Source organism: Mus caroli, unplaced genomic scaffold (assembly GCF_978045245.1).
Source record: "Mus caroli unplaced genomic scaffold, Mus_caroli_1 scaffold_7, whole genome shotgun sequence".
Classification (NCBI taxonomy): domain Eukaryota; kingdom Metazoa; phylum Chordata; class Mammalia; order Rodentia; family Muridae; genus Mus; species Mus caroli.
Genome location: NW_028227262.1, coordinates 1,295,866 through 1,311,708, shown reverse-complemented (window position 1 = coordinate 1,311,708; position 15,843 = coordinate 1,295,866). Strand labels below are relative to the sequence as shown.

General features: G+C 42.1%; 1 protein-coding gene across 5 annotated transcripts in view; it reads right to left on the bottom strand.

Moving 5' to 3' along the window:
• Positions 1-15,843, bottom strand: part of Tmtc1 (transmembrane O-mannosyltransferase targeting cadherins 1) — a 348,737-nt gene that overhangs the window by 84,562 nt on the left and 248,332 nt on the right. For all 5 annotated transcript variants that reach the window (XM_029478417.2, XM_029478419.2, XM_085839758.1 and 2 more), the window contains 2 exons: positions 12,364-12,485; positions 2,874-3,041 (listed from right to left, as the gene is read on the bottom strand). In XM_029478417.2, the coding sequence (XP_029334277.1) occupies positions 2,874-3,041; positions 12,364-12,485 (290 nt within the window). The remainder of the gene's footprint in view (positions 1-2,873; positions 3,042-12,363; positions 12,486-15,843) is intronic.

Genomic DNA, 15,843 nt, shown 5'->3' with positions numbered 1-15,843 from the left:
CCCAAAGTGAAGCAGCAGGACTGATGTTGCAGGACATCTGATCACACCATGAACCCCAGGTGCTATTTACTGAGAAAAAAAAAAAAAACCTGTTTATAGTTGTGGTGTGGCTTAGCACTAGGCACACACCCTGGCTGGAATACAGACAGGCCCTTAGCACACACCTTCATTCCCAAACAATGAAGATAATGAAGATAAAGTTAGTTTGTAGAAGGAAGCTCCCATGTTTGAAAGTGAGGTCTGATTGAGTGGCAAAGTGCCAAATCAGAGAAAGACTTGACAGAATAGGATATGCCAAACTCTCATAAGAAGAGAGAGGAAAAGGGAAGCTACTTGAAAAAGCAGCACAGAGAGAAAGAAGAGGCAGTTTTTCCAGGAGTGTTATAGAGAAACAGGATGCAGAGTTTGAGGTCAGACAGTTTCAGGATATACAAGGATACATAGTAAGACACTGTGTCTCAAAAAAAAGGAAAAAAAAAAGAAAGAGGAAAGGAAAGGAAAGGAAAGGAAAGGAAAGGAAAGGAAAGGAAAGGAAAGGAAAGGAAAAAGAAAAAGAAAAAATATGTCTGGTTTTACCACCTAACAATATAAGCATTTTTAACATTGTTAACTTCGTATGACTGTCTGGGTGCATCATCAGCATGGTGCTATTTCCACCTGGCTCCTGTAGAGGGACTGCTACAGAATAAGGCTGTTTTCATCATGCATGATAATGGGTTTCATGTTGACACTATGCATGGACATGAGGCATTTTTTTATTATTACTTTTACTTTTTGACAGTCCAGCTGCTGTCCCCCTCCAGATCCCCCCCCCAGTTCCTCATCCCATTCCTCCTCAGTCTCCAAGAGGACATCCCACCTCCCCACACACCCCCTTCCCTACCAGACCTCCCCATTCCCTGGAGCCTCAAGTCTCTCAAGGGTTAGCCGGGGTGGGGGAGGGTCTAGAAGGTACCAGAGACCTGGGAGGTGAGACACACCCCAGCTACATATTTCCATTCATTCTGCTGGCCCTCAGGGCTTCTGTCTCTCCCCCTAATACCTGATCATGTCCCCCTTTTCCCCTCCCCTTTCCCACCCAGGTTCCTCCCTCGTTCTGCTTCCTGTGATTATTTTCTTCTCCCTCCCAAGTGGGACTGAAGCATTCATCTACCCCATAGGAAGATTGGCATTCTCTACAAACCTAGACCCCTGAGATTACTCAGACACTAAGCCACCAACCAGGCAGCATACACAAGCTGGTCTGAGCACCACCACCCCACCCCACCCACCCACACACATATACAGCAGAGAACTGCCTGGTCTGGCTTCAGTGGGAGAAAACCTGCCTAACCCTTGAGAGACTTGAGGCTCCAGGACATGGGGAGGTCTGGTAGGGAAGGGGGTGGTGGGATATCCTCTTGGAGACTGAGGAGGAATGGGATGAGGGACTGTGTGAGGGGGGAACCTGGAGGGGGACAGCAGCTGGACTGTCAAAAAGTAAAAGTAATAATAAAAACATGGAAGTAGAAGGGTATCAGTTTGGAAGAAGGTGGTCACTGGGAAGAGGCAAAGACTGACTAGTGAATGACTGTGGTCAAATGCCTCATGTCCATGCAGAGTGTCAACATGAAACCCATTATCATGCATGATGAAAACAGCCTTATTCTGCAGCAGTCCCTCTACAGGAGCCAGGTGGAAATAGCACCATGCTGATGATGCACCCAGACAGTCATACGAAGTTAACAATGTTAAAAATGCTTATATTGTTAGGTGGTAAGACCAGACATATTTTTTCTTTTTCTTTTTTCTTTTTCCTTTTTCTTTTTTCTTTTTTTTTTTTTTTTTTTTTTTGAGACACAGTGTCTTACTATGTATCCTTGGATATCCTGAAACTATCTGACCTCAAACTCAAAAGTATCTGCCTGCCTCACAAGTGCTGGAATTAAAGGTCTGTGCCACCACATCTGGCCTCAGACACATTCTTTCCAAAAGGTAACCAAGCCTAGTGAAGTGAACATTTGCCTCATTCTATCCATCCATTCATTCACTCCTCCACAACTAATAGCCATACTTTGGGATAGGCTGAAAGCTATAGGTTAATATATATAAGTATATGTAAATTACCCATATATATGTATTGCACTATATGTAAATATGTACATATACATATATACAATTATGCACATGTGCATCTATGTATATGTTTATGTATATAAATACAAATACACACATTTATATAAGTATATACACACAAAACATATACTATACACATACACACATTAATATACACACTCATGCATGGATAATGCTGGGGCTCGAAGCCAGTATGCTTGGCAAATGCTCTATTCCTGAGCTCCTAATATCAGCCCAACAACAAGCATCCAGATAAAATGCACCACAAAGGGGAAAAAAAAAAACAGCAGAAAAATAATTTTTTTTTCATTTCCTCACCTATAATCAATGTTTAAAATAAGTAATGGGATCATAGCTTCTGATTTAATGTTCTGGGATGTTCCAGAGAAAGCCACAGCATCACCTTCCTGCTATGTGCTCACCTCCCCCCTGTATTTGGCTGGATGATGAAATGAGGCATGTAGATTCCATTTCGGTGACTGATTCTACAGCCCAGCTTATCAGTAGGTATTTCTACCCAAATTCACAAACCTGGAATCTTCTTAATCTTAGAAATCCACTCAGAGCTCACGTTAAATTTCATTTGACACCTTTTAAAAATCTAAAATTAAACTCACAAATAAAATTATCTTTCATTCCCAACTTATTAAAAGGCAATTTTCTATGACACACTATTATAACCACGTTACTTCATTTGGAGACAAATCTGTTATCAATGAAAGAGTGAGGAGAGATGTACATTTCCTGTTTAATCATACCTGAACAAGGATTCTCTCGACAGCCAAATTTCATTCTGCTTCACAGTTTTCCAGGAGAACAGCAGCAGCAGCAACACAGTGGATGCCATCAGGGAGGTGGCCCCACACCGGCTCAGGCCAGCACAGAGCTTACTCAGTCCATGCACAAACAGAATGCAGTAGCCCATGCTGAAACAAAGCAAAGGAGCAAGCTCACTGAGGGTGAGAGGTCACAGTAGGTCAGGAAGTCATGGGGGGCGGGGTGGTGGTGCTGTGGGTAGGAGTGTTAGTGTGGTGGTTTGAATTAGAATGGCCCCTATAGGCTCATATATTTGAAATCTTTGTTACCAGGGAGTGACACTATTTTAAAGTATTAGAAGGTCTGGTCTCCTTAGAGTAGGTGTGGCCTTGTTGGAGGAAGTTGTGTTTCTTGGTTAACTTTGAGGTTTCAGAAGCCCATGCCTGGCCCTCTCTCTTAGTCTATATATTAGGACATAGCTCTTGGGCACTGTCCTAGCACCCTGCTGGCATGCCACCATGCTGATACTATACTAAACCTCTCAACTGTAAGCAAGCAAGCCCCCGACTAAATACTTTCTTTCATGAGAGGTGCGTTGGTCCATGGTGTCTCTTCACAGCAACAGAACAGTAGGGCCATAACAAGGTCCTCTAGATTTTATCCTTTCCTACATTATAACTTGTTTTTAAAAGAATGTTAATTTTTAATTATCATTGTGTGAGCGTGCCTCTTGTATGAAGGTCAGAGGACCACTCTGTGGAGCTGATTTTCTTCACGTGGGCTGGGGGTCAAGTTCACCAGAGAGCCAGCCCTCATTCATTATATTTTAATGAACATTATGTATATATGACTATTTCAGACACCACAAACTGATCAGTGAATAAACAAGACCATAGTTATCCCGGAACTCAGGGATAAAACAGTAAGTGAATGAGCAGATTAAATACAGATCATGTGTTATAATATGCCAAATGAGAAATCAAGCAGGGGAAAGATGGGTATTTCAACATGGATGGTCAAATAAGAACTTGCAGACATTTGAGTAAAGACCTGAAACGCATGGAGCACATGCCATGCAACCCTTTGTATTCTCAACCTGGTTATCTTCACTCTCCTCTACACAATGCAGTCTGCTAAGGGGTAGGGGCTATCATCTTTGTGGCCAGCAGCTTCTATATTTGACTCAGCACCATTGATTCTCAATGTTACAGGTGCCATGGGCTCATAATCCAAGAATATGCTCATAAGTATGGTGATGAAGGATGCTGAGTTAGGTCAGACATCCAGTGAGCAGAGGAGCAGTAAGATTAACCTGGCCAGGAATTCAGACTTGGGACCTCACCCACATGCTGACCTACTGTAGAGTTTTTGATAGAACTGTGTACCCAGTCTCACTTACTCTCTCTTAGCTCTGCACATGGAGACCTCACTAGTTGTGGGAGCCAGAGCTCCCTATTACAGAGCAGCAGGAAGGAAGAGGATGGATTCCCAACTGCCGCCCAGCAGTGTACTGAGTATGGGCAGACAAGAAAATGAAGACAATGACCAAAACCATCACCAATTTGTATATCTGAGTATTCATGGGCACTTCCTCTGTGCCTGACAATGTGCTAAGTTCTTCTTTTGAGCTTTCCACAGCATTTTCAGAGCAAGGATTGTATTTTGTATGTTATCTAACTTGAGCTTCAAATCCTCTGTGCCATCCATGTCCTGAGTGAAGAAACCATCACCACCAATGAGTTAAATAACTTATCTACAGCCCCAAAGCTAGCACAATCCAGAAATGCAGACTGACAGAATGCTAAAATTCAGAGGCTTGCAAATTACTTCTCTAAAAGGGTAGCCAGTGAATGGTATAGCTGTTTTACGTATTGGGGCTCACAAAGCATTATCCCCCAAGTGCCCTGGATTTACCTGCAGCAGCCTCAAGGTCTCTCTGACCTCCCCTATCTCACCCTCTCTTTCTCTTTTTTCTCAACCCTGTTTTCTCAGAAACACATGGAAGAGCTTTCTCATTCCTCTATCTACCTAAAGACTGGATCTACAAAATGGAAATACAATATCCTGTAAGCCCCTTAGGGATGTAACATGAGACTGAAACCAATCACCACAAAGAGCATTGTGCCAGCCACTGTCTGCTCTTTTGAGTCCCCACTGGCTTCTTTCCTAAGAGGAGAGTGTTGAGAGAGCTGAGAATTACTGTGCTCTCTGCTGTACATCAATATATTTGTTCGCCTTGTCTCCTGTCGGTCTACTTACTGTCAATTCCTTTTACTGGACATGAATAGCCAGACTTTTGGAGAGCAGAGAATAAGTTCCCTTCATCTCTACATCGGCCATCATGTATCTGCCGTTTTTCCTTCATGTTGTTTGTGTGAAAGCAGGCACATACTGTGTAAATGCACAGGTGTGTCTGTGTTAACAAAATGTATTTGTAAAAACATTAGAGAGCCAGACCTGATTCATGGGCCACAGTTTGTTGACCCCTGCTCTGTGAGAATGAAGAACTCCTCTATATCATTTGGCATACATTTTTTGTATCAAGTAACATGATAAATTGTTTTTTTCCCCCAAAGTCCTTGAATTGACACATGGTTTCAGAAATGTTAAGCCACAGAAAATAATCTCTGCTAGGATTTCAATTTCTTGAGAACCGTTACATTCTTTCAGATCCAAACACTGCAGTGACTGACAGACTCCTCCATTCTGAAACTTCATCCTTCAACATCTGTTTTAGTGCAGTTCCCAGTAGCAGTCAAAAGAAACATACTCTTTCCATTGCCAGGGGCAGGACAAGGCCTCACAGAGAAAGTGGAAAATCAAGCAAATAAGAACCTACATGCTTTTATTTCCAGGGAGATGGAACCTGAGTCTACCTTGCTCTGGTTACCCTGGTTAAGGATCCTCTGGGCTGCTGACTAGAGATTTCCACGCATGGCACTCAGGAGCCCATATAAACCCAGCACTGGACAAAGTCAGAACCTGCAGAGCCACAAGACAATAGCTCAAATTTGGGAGCATTTCACAAACCTACAAAGCCATAAACAAATGGCTGTACTCATCACTAGATTTCATTATCTTCTTTTCTCTCTTTTTTAGCAGGAGCGAGAGAGAGAGAGAGAGAGAGAGAGAGAGAGAGAGAGAGAGAGAGAGAGAGAGAGAGAGAGAGAGATACACATGTGGGGGTCTGAGAACAGCTTCTGGGAGCAGGTTCTCTCCTTCTAACCATGTGATTTACAGGAATCAAAATCAGATCATCAGGCTTAGAGGTGTTATTGGACTTAGGGTCACAGCCAGATTTTGCCACCCATCGTTAGTAAGCCAATAAAAATGCTAAATTAATAGTGAAAGTCAGAAGAAAGAGATTTAATCAAGGTGGTCACACTTGGAAGGACTTGGGAGGTAGCTAGGATCACAGGCTTTCCACCAAGTACAGCTCAAAGCCTACCTTTCAATTTTTGTGAACAAGCTCAAATGATCTACTGCGATTATCTATAGATAAAACTAACAATACAAGAGGGACATAGTCCTTTAATTTTATCACCTTTAAATTCTCTATAGGGTCTAAAGGGGCACACCCTTTACTTCTTTCTACTTCATTGATGTCTCTTCTCACAAGACATATCACAGTAAGTTTTTATTCCCATCTCATGGGTGCTATCCCCATGTGGTTCAGAAGGAAAGCCCAGACATATTAAGCTGTGAGCTGCAGGTAGCTGTGTCCCGAGCCATTGATGACTATTCAGAAGCTGCAGCTTCTAAGAGCACCCCCATGTCTTCCCAGTACCTAAGGGAACCCCTACTTCTGCCCTATTTTTTCTCCATCTCAAATATTTAATGGAAAATTCTCCAGAAGATTACATTTATTTGGAGGTGAGAGTTCAATCAATCTAACAAGAATGTCCCAGTGGCCCTGACGAGCAGCTCCCTGGCCCCTGCACGAGATGCTGTGCTCCTAAGTTTAGATGGAAGTTTTCATCATGAGTGACTGATAAAAGATTGCTGTGTCATTTTCCAGTGTGGCCTCAGAATGACCAGGGACAACTGCCATTTGGTCCCATTCTGATAACTGACATGATTCTTCCTTAGGTCTTTGATGATACAATACGTCCTTCCTCCCTCACAGTTCATCTAACAGCACTAAGATTTATGAAGCCTTTCCTGGTAGATAAAGCAAGTCTCTGATGTTGGACAAAATCCTTGGTCTACATCTCAACCTTGATACTTGTTGATCTTGGGCAAATTATTTAAACTCACCAGCTCTTATTTCCTTACTTTGTAAAGGGACATGATTTAATTCTACACATACCCACTGCACATTAAATAATAAATGGTAACATTAAGATTCTTGTGCTACAATAATATTAGAAGTAGGCACTTAGTTTCTGCTAAACAAAGTAGAGGGGAAGGAATCTATAAGATCTGAGCATGTTCTAGTCACAACAGTTGTCTTGGCACCAGGCTCCTGCAATCACAGCACAGTGCTGAGACCTCAGGTGACGAGTAAGGTGAGGGTGTGCAGGGTCCCAGGTACAGACCATTTGAAGCTTCAGGATGAAGGAAAGGGAACTTCTGGGCAATCAGAGAATTAGAAACAGGATGAGTCCAGGATGGGTAGTTTAACCATTTGGAGGCTTAGCTGTGTATCATGGGATTAATGCTGCCTATATACCTGCTTCAAAGGAAAGCATGAAATAATGTATACAAACATGTTTCAGAAACTGAGTACAAGAGGAGGAGCCACATTGTCATGTACAGTGTTTTCCTATCTGTGAATGATTTTGCTGTATTACTCTTTGTGATGGTTTGTATATGCTTGGCCCACAGAGTGGCACTATTAGAAGGTGTAGCCCCACTGGAGTAGGTGTGTCACTGTGGGTGTGAGCTTTAAGAGCCTCATCCTAGCTCCTGGAAGCCAGTATTCTGCTAGCAGCCTTTAGATGAAGATTTCGAACTCTCAGCTCCTCCTGTACCATGCATGCTTGGATGCTGCCATGCTCCTGCCTTGATGATAATGGCAGGAACCCGAACCTGTAAGCCAGCCCCAATTAAATGTAGTTCTTTTGAGTTGCCTTGGTCATGGTGTCTGTTCACAGCAGTAAAAACTCTAACCAAGACAGAAGCTGGTACCAGGAGTAGGGTATTACTGTGACAAGCTGATCATATTTTGAGGAGGACTGTGGAAGGACTTTGGAACTTTGGGCTAAAAGAGCCATTGGGTGTTAAGAGCTCTGTGGGATGTTCTGTAGGAGCCTGGAAGATAATGTTGAGAACAATGCAAATGATGGAGGCCTGGTTTGTGAAATTTCAGAGGGAAGATTAAAGATTCTTATCAGGGCCATTGATATTTTGACTGTGAAGATTCTGTGGTTTTGGTTAGGTGGGGCTAAAAAAAAATCAGCTGTGATTAACAAGATAACGGAATTATTAAATTAAAACCTTTGCATTACTAGGACAATTGATGCTGGTTAGCTGGAGCTAAGAAATTAGCAGTGATTAAGAGGAGACCAGCATCACTAAGGTGAAATCTTCTGGGAAGTGTTTCCTGAGAGTACAGAGAAGCTGTGTTCTAGCATCAGCCACAGTTGTACCTTGTGTTGGCAGCCAGATTTGGTAACGTATAAGAGTCACTCAGGTGGTATTGGTTTTGAAGGCACAAAGGGGTCATGAAGAACAACTGATGCTTGGCACTATGAGAGGCCAGGAGAGGCCAGTGGTGAAGGTGTGGCTTCAGTGGCAGTTGAAGGCCCAGGACTGATGGGCCTTCATGTAGGGAAGTTGAGACTTAGTACTATGAAAAGAGCCTATGAGAGGCTATTTGTGAAAGGGCGGTCCAGTTGTAGCAGAAGACAGCAGTGTTTTGGAGATGCCAGTATCATGAGATGACCACCAAGAACACCAGCAGCAGTGGAGTACAGGCAGCTGGAGCCTAGAAGACAAGGTGTGTGCTACAAAGGGCAGAGCTGGAGAAGTGAACGTAGCCCTTGAAGGAGCCCAGAAAATTGTGAGTGGATCCCAGACATTGGATGGCTAGAGTTTGCTTTTGTTTTTTATTGTGACTGTGCCCTGATATTTATCCCTCTTGAAGGAAGAAAGTATTTTAGTGGAGCCCACAGTTAAGAGACTTTGACTTGTAAAAAGACTTTGAATTTTAAAAGAGATTGGATATTTTAAAGGGATTGCGAGCTTAATACGTAAAGACTGTGGGACTTTTAAAGTTATTTAGATCTTAGGGATCAATAAGAAAGTATGGATTGAGACTTAATAGTGATGTGTTTGTGTGTCAAGTTGACAAGGGGTCAGTTGTACTGGCTGGTTTTGTGTGTCAACTTGACACAAGCTGGAGTTATAACAGAGAAAGGAGCCTCCATTGCAGAAATGCCTCCATGAGATCCAGCTGTAAGACATTTTCTCAATTAGTGATGGAATGGGAAGGGCCCACTGTGGGTGGTGCCATCCCTGTGCTGGTAGTCTTGGGTTCTATAAGAAAGCAAGCTGAGCAAGTCAGGGGAAGCAAGCCAGTAAACAACATTCCTCCATGGCCTCTGCATCAGCTCCTGCCTCTAGGTTCCTGCCTTGTGTGAACTCCTGTCCTGACTTCCTTTGGTGATGAACAGCAATGTGGAAGTATAAGCTGAATAAACCCTTTCCTCCCCAATTTGCTTCTTGGTCATGATGTTCTGTACAGGAATGCAAACTCTAAGACACTCTTTACATGGTTAAAGCATGTGATTAGAGCTATAGATAAACTCAGGGTTTTTGTTGTTGTTTATTGTTTGTTTGTTTTGTTTTGTTTTGTTTTTTGTTTTTCGAGACAGGGTTTCTCTGTATATCCCTGGCTGTCCTGGAACTCACTTTATAAATTCAGTTTATTAAAGGTGTCCTTAAACAAAGCATCTGGTTTACAGGACAATTCCAACCATTTTAAGAACACTCATGAAAAATATCTTTGAAACTACAATCTCACCTGTACAGTAGTATTTGCTTCAAGTATTGGATTAATCTACTATGGTATATGGTGTAAATGTCATACAATGTAAGACAAGCAGGTAGTATGTGAAATATATGTGGTCATATACTTATATTGACATTCACATACCTCAGAAACAAACACATATGTAAATCTTCCCTTACACAACTTTGGTATTGATATATGTGTCCGTAACAAGCTCACATTTAATACATTCTTGAACTTCTGCCTTCCTAATTCATGCACAGTCTGTGCCCTTCTCTGTTCATCCAGTGTCTCCTGCAGTAGCTGGGCAATGTACTTTCTAGAATGGAAGGACCGCAACCTGCAGCGCAGGTGACAGTCAACTGCTTGTGATACACTGCCCGAGAGACTTCATCAACCATTGTTGCTTCATAAATTCTATGGAATTTTAGGGTTTTCTGTTTTGTTTTGTTTTTTATTTTTTTGAGCCGTCTACTATGTCTTTTTATATAAAATGCAAAAAGATATCCATAAAATTATATGCTTCTCTCGGAATCAGAATAAAAGAGCAAAATTTCTGTTAAAGAATGACTTTAGCCCCAGACTCCCTTGCCTGCTCAAACATGACATGCACAAAAGTGGCATTTATCAGAGCAAGAAAATGTTATTTCAGTGTATTTTGATGGCAAAACTCTAACCCCGGGAGCCAAGCAAATAGCCAAGTTCTGTCTCTTTTATCCAAAAATTTCTGGCAGCAAATAAGAAAAGGACCTTTTCTGGGTTAGCTTGGAAGGAGAACAGAAGCCATAGAGTTTGAGTGGCTTGTGCATTGTTAATCACAAAGGAGGAAGATAAAAGGGCACTGGGAGTCAGGCTCAATCTGGCTTTTTCTAGTAAAACAGACAAATCAGTCCCTGTAGGTTGCTGAACACAGACAAGTTCCTAGGAGGCTGGTTTTGGCTTCTCTGTGGTCAGGTAGGAGCACCCAAGGTCAATGGTTCCATAACACCACAGAACAAGCGTACAGCGGGTAGGAAGCTCACTTTCTCTAGGAACACTGACAGCCAGGCATCCTTTCCTCCTTCTCATTTCTTTTTCTTCCCTTTCTTCTTTGTCCCCTTCTTTTAATTATTAGTGAAATCAAGGCAGTCGACCTCTGCTAAGACTATCTCTCTCTGCAGGGTCTGTAGCCATGCTGCACATAGTGGTAACATGGACAATAGTCTGTAGACTTGACTCTCAGGTCTGATCTTTCTGCTTCGCTGGCATGGTGGTTCTTCTTCCTCTCTCCTGAATTCCTTGCCAGGGAATCCTCAAAGTCCCACCTTTGTCACCCTCGCCAGCCATTAGCCACCGGCAACTTTATTTACCAATCAAAGCTAACTGGGGACAGGGACCCTCAGCATCTTAATTCGGGACGTGTGGATTCCCATATAATTTTGGGGGGTCTGAATTAATATAAGTAGCATTAGACGCAGTGTACAACCACAGTCACTGGCAGGAAGGAGTATCCTCCAGTGATGTGCTTTGAGGTACCAAGCAGGGCCTCCAAGAGGGAAGAACAGTCATCTTCTGGATGATGTTCGACTCTTGACTGAGTTTGACCCAAGTAAATCCAGGCTGGTTCTCAGAGGCAGGCTCTTGCTCTAGGAAATACTGACATTTTCTTTATAACGCAGTTCTATTTTCACCTGAATCAGACCACCTAAAGCAAAGGGGCACTCTGAAACTGCTAAGGCCGGCTTGGCTCTTAGAATAGGTAGTGTTTATGCTCTGTCGTACAAAGATGTCCCTGACTGACTCCTAGTCAAAGGTGACCTCGAACTCATGATTTTCCTGCCACACTTCCCAAGTGCTGGAACTATAAGTGCATACCACCAAGTCCTCCCTTTTAAAAAATGAGAATAAGTCTTCATACTTTTCAAGGTCACATGACTAGTAAATGTCAGATCAAGTCTGTCTCCTGATTCAGTGATGTTCCATGCATCTGGAAGAGTGGCCTTGGGGCATTGACACTGAATAAGATGACACACACCCTAAAACAAAGGGCAGTATTGCAACACTAAGCTGCATGTGAGCCACAGCCAAACCTCCTTTGTTATTTTAAAATCATTTTCCCCAAAGATAATTTTTTTAAAGAGTAATTCCTGCTTTGTAAATTAAAAGGGAGAAATAACGAGGTATACTAAACATAGTAATATCGGGTAATTCATCAAGTGTTTAAATATTACAGCTATAATTATAAAACATATTAGGATAATGGCTGCCAGTATGGGAAGCCACTGCTGCTCATATCCTGAATATAGGAAGTCATAATTCCTGTTCAACTATGAGGCTTTCACCTCTCGGCCTGTGAGCTATAGCACACAAGCAAGCAGGGTCTAACCCACCCTTCCCCACAGGTGAGCCTCTCAGAGCTACAGGGCATGGCAGACCTGCTCCCACACACCTTTCCCCGGTTGAGGGAATGACACCAATGCTCAGTCAGACACCACTGTCTTACACAGGACTGTCTCTCTGGAGCTCTTGTGGCTTGTGCAACCAGTCAGGGTAATTACCTAGGCATGTACAGGACTCTCTCGGCCACCACAAAGCCCACCCTGAAGAATAGGTTGCTGGCTGGAATGAACGGGAACACGAGGAACAGCAAGCCGGCCAACACTTCCTTGTGCTCCAGCCTCTGAAACATACAATAGGGAAAGAACACATGTATCTCTATTCAACTGTGCCTCAGATGGCAAGTCACCATCTGACCCTCAGGTTCTTGGTGATGACCAAATGGACACATCAGAGAACTAAACTGACCACAGGAAGACCTGCCGAGAGATGCTAGCCTGCCCAATACACATCTGTCACCCGAGACATGAAATGGGCAGAGTTGGTAGTGATCACTGACCACTGCCTGAGAAGTGCTGCTCAGCCTATCCCCACTCCTCCCCCATAGCCCCAGGACTATACAGAGGCAGAGCAGTTAGGCAGAGCCAGGCACTGAGATACAGTGGTAACCTCTCTTAAAGAACAGGCCAAAAGAGTCACTAGCAGGGCCAAGCTTTGCATACAAGAAATGTTCTTCTAATGATAAAATTGAGGGTGCCAGTGGCGGCTGAATTATAAGTTTTTTGGTACCTCTCAAACTAAAGCACATTTTTTTTTGAGCTGGTTGTTTTGTTTGTTTGTTTGAGAAAAGATCTCTCTCTCTCTCTCTCTCTCTCTCTCTCTCTCTCTCTCTCTCTCTCTAACTCTCTTTCTGCATGCATCCCTGGCTGGCTTTGACATCCAGTCTTCCCTTAGCTTCCTCTAGACATGGGTTACCAGGAGTAGCTGCAATTTTTTAAACTAAAAACCAACACTATGAAAACTCAGTAAATTGTTAAAGGACCTTTTCATAGTATTTGTAATGTTTCTTATTCTTTGTGTAATTAAAATATTTTAAAATTATTTTCCAATGAAGCTATTAACAACAACAAAACAAGAACAAAACAAGCAAATAAACCCAAACCAAACCAAAAAAACAAAACCCTTCCCTCAGAGCTCAGGGAGCCTTCTGTAGAAGAGGAGGTGGAAAGAATGTAGGAGCCAGGGATCATGAGAGACACCAAGAGAACAAGAAAAAAAAAAGGCTCTCTTAAGTCAGCAAAGCTCTTATAAGCTCACAGAGACTGGGGCAGGATGCACAGGGACAGCACGAGACAGCACCAGGTCCTCTGTGCTTACATTCTGGCTTCCAGTTTAGTGTTTGTAAAGGATTCCTGAGCATGTGAACAAGTTGTTCTCTGACTCTTGTGTCCTCTCTTGGGCTCTTTTCCATCTGTTGGTCTGTCTTGTCTGACTTTAATGTGATAGTTTTTGTTGTATCTTTTTATACTTGGTTATATTAAAAAAAGAAAAAAGAACAAGTGTAAGCCTAGCTACTAGGGTAAACAATGGAAATGTCGTCTATACCTGCTAGAAAAAGCAATGTTCTCCAGTGCAAATGACACTGGGTATATCAACTGCTCCGGGCAGAGCTCTTGTTTAGGAGTACTAACTAACAAACAATGGTCAGACCAATTTTTTGTGTACTTTTATTTGGTTACAGTTTGGTGTTTTTTGTATTATTTCTTTTTGTGTGATGTTGTGTCTATTGTGTAGGTTTGGGGAGTTTTGTTGTAGTGTGTTTTGGGTTTGTTTTATAAGAAAGAACTTAAAGTTGGATGGGTAGGGAGGAGGAGAGGATCTGACAAATTTGAGGGTGGGAAGAGTATGATCAAAATTTAAAGGGGGAAACGAATGGAGAGACTAAACCCCCTCTGAGACAAAAGGAGAGTGCCTTCTCTCAGCCAATTTAAACACAGCTTTTTCCTAGCCTGGACTCTTGGACAAAAGATTAAATTTAAAGATTGTTTTAAAAAGGAAAAAAAGTGGCTGCTTCTATATTTAGATATTATAATGGACGCTGTAGATGGAATCGTGTTTTCATGTGATATATGCAGCAGATGTGCTTGAAGAATTGTAGTTAAAAAACAGCTGAATATATAGGATGCTGTTGCACTTAGTGGTACTGAGTCCCAGGACTCAGAAAGCAGAGGAAAAAGGAGGTAGCCAGTCCCAGGCTACCCTGGGCCATACAGTGAGACTGTGTTCCAAAAACAATCAAAAAGTTCAAGATGGTAACCTGGTCTACAGGTGACTAAGGGTTTCTAGGGGAGAAAGAGCATTCCTTTAGTGGTGTAGTCACAGGTAAGCAGTCTGTACTCCTGTACATAACCCCTCAGTCAGTATCCTGTAAGAAACCCTAATGAAATAATTTAAATAAAAACATGAAAGCAGAAGAGTACAAGATGGGAAGATCAGTTAAGTGGGAGGGGAACAAGAAAAATAACAGAAGGGCAATTGTGTTAAAAATGTATAATGTATGAAATGGTATAATGAAATCCATTATTATATATAATTAACACACGCTGATAAAAAAAAATCAAAGGAAACCGAGTAGAACTTTCCATATCACATACTGCATCTTTAATGATTCTCATAAACATTTAAAGTAGTATATTATTTTTAATACCTAGAAAAGAAAAAGACAATATTGCAAATATAAATAAAATTCCCTACCAGGAACTGCAACATGCTCTAAGTATGCAAAGTAAAAGATTTGTCACCAGGATTTTATTAAAATCTTTGTCTTATTAACTACTATATACAGAGTAATAAAACCTCCCTGAGAGATTCTATATAATTTGAACAGTTTCCCTCAAATGATTTCTTTCTGTTAGTAATGACCTGAAGTAATCTAACTCCATAGAAGAAAAAGGATAAAGGTTATTTTAGTAACTTTCAAATCGGGCAGATGGAGAAAAATGTTATGTGTGTATATATCACATACATATCCATATATACATACTTCTAGGCTTTCCTAAACTTGACAAATAAAAATGAAAAAGAGAATAAAAAATGAGAAGCCAGTTGATTGTGCTATAAGCCTCAAGCTGTCTGTGTTTGTTTCTTCTCTGTTGCTGTGATAAAAAAACACTCTGTTCAAAAGCAAATGTAGAGGAAGAAAGGGTTTGTTGGGCTTACACATACAAATCATGGTCCATCACTGGGGGGGGGGGGGGGAGTCAAGGCAGGAATTTGAAGGCAGACCAGACTGCTACTCTACAGACCATTACCTCTAACCAAGGAACTCAGTTCACAGCCAAAGAAATGAGACAGGAACCTTGGAGAGGCTTGCTGGTTGGAAGATAGGCTTATGTTCAGTTTTCTTATGCAGTTTAGGACCACTTGCCTAGGGAATGGGGACACCTGCAGTGAGCTGGGTCTCCCTTTCAATTAATAATCAAGACAACTCCCTATAAACATGCCCACAGGTGCCAATCTGACCTACAAAATTCCTTAATTGGGATTCTCTTGCCAGGTAATTCCAGTTCTGACTAGTTGACAGTTAACCAGGGCACCATCCTTATACTTCAGGTAACAGTCTAAAGTGACTAAGGCCATTTCAGCTCAAGGACCCTCCCCAGAATCCTGTGCTACCATGTCAGGGGGTTCTCACTAGCAAA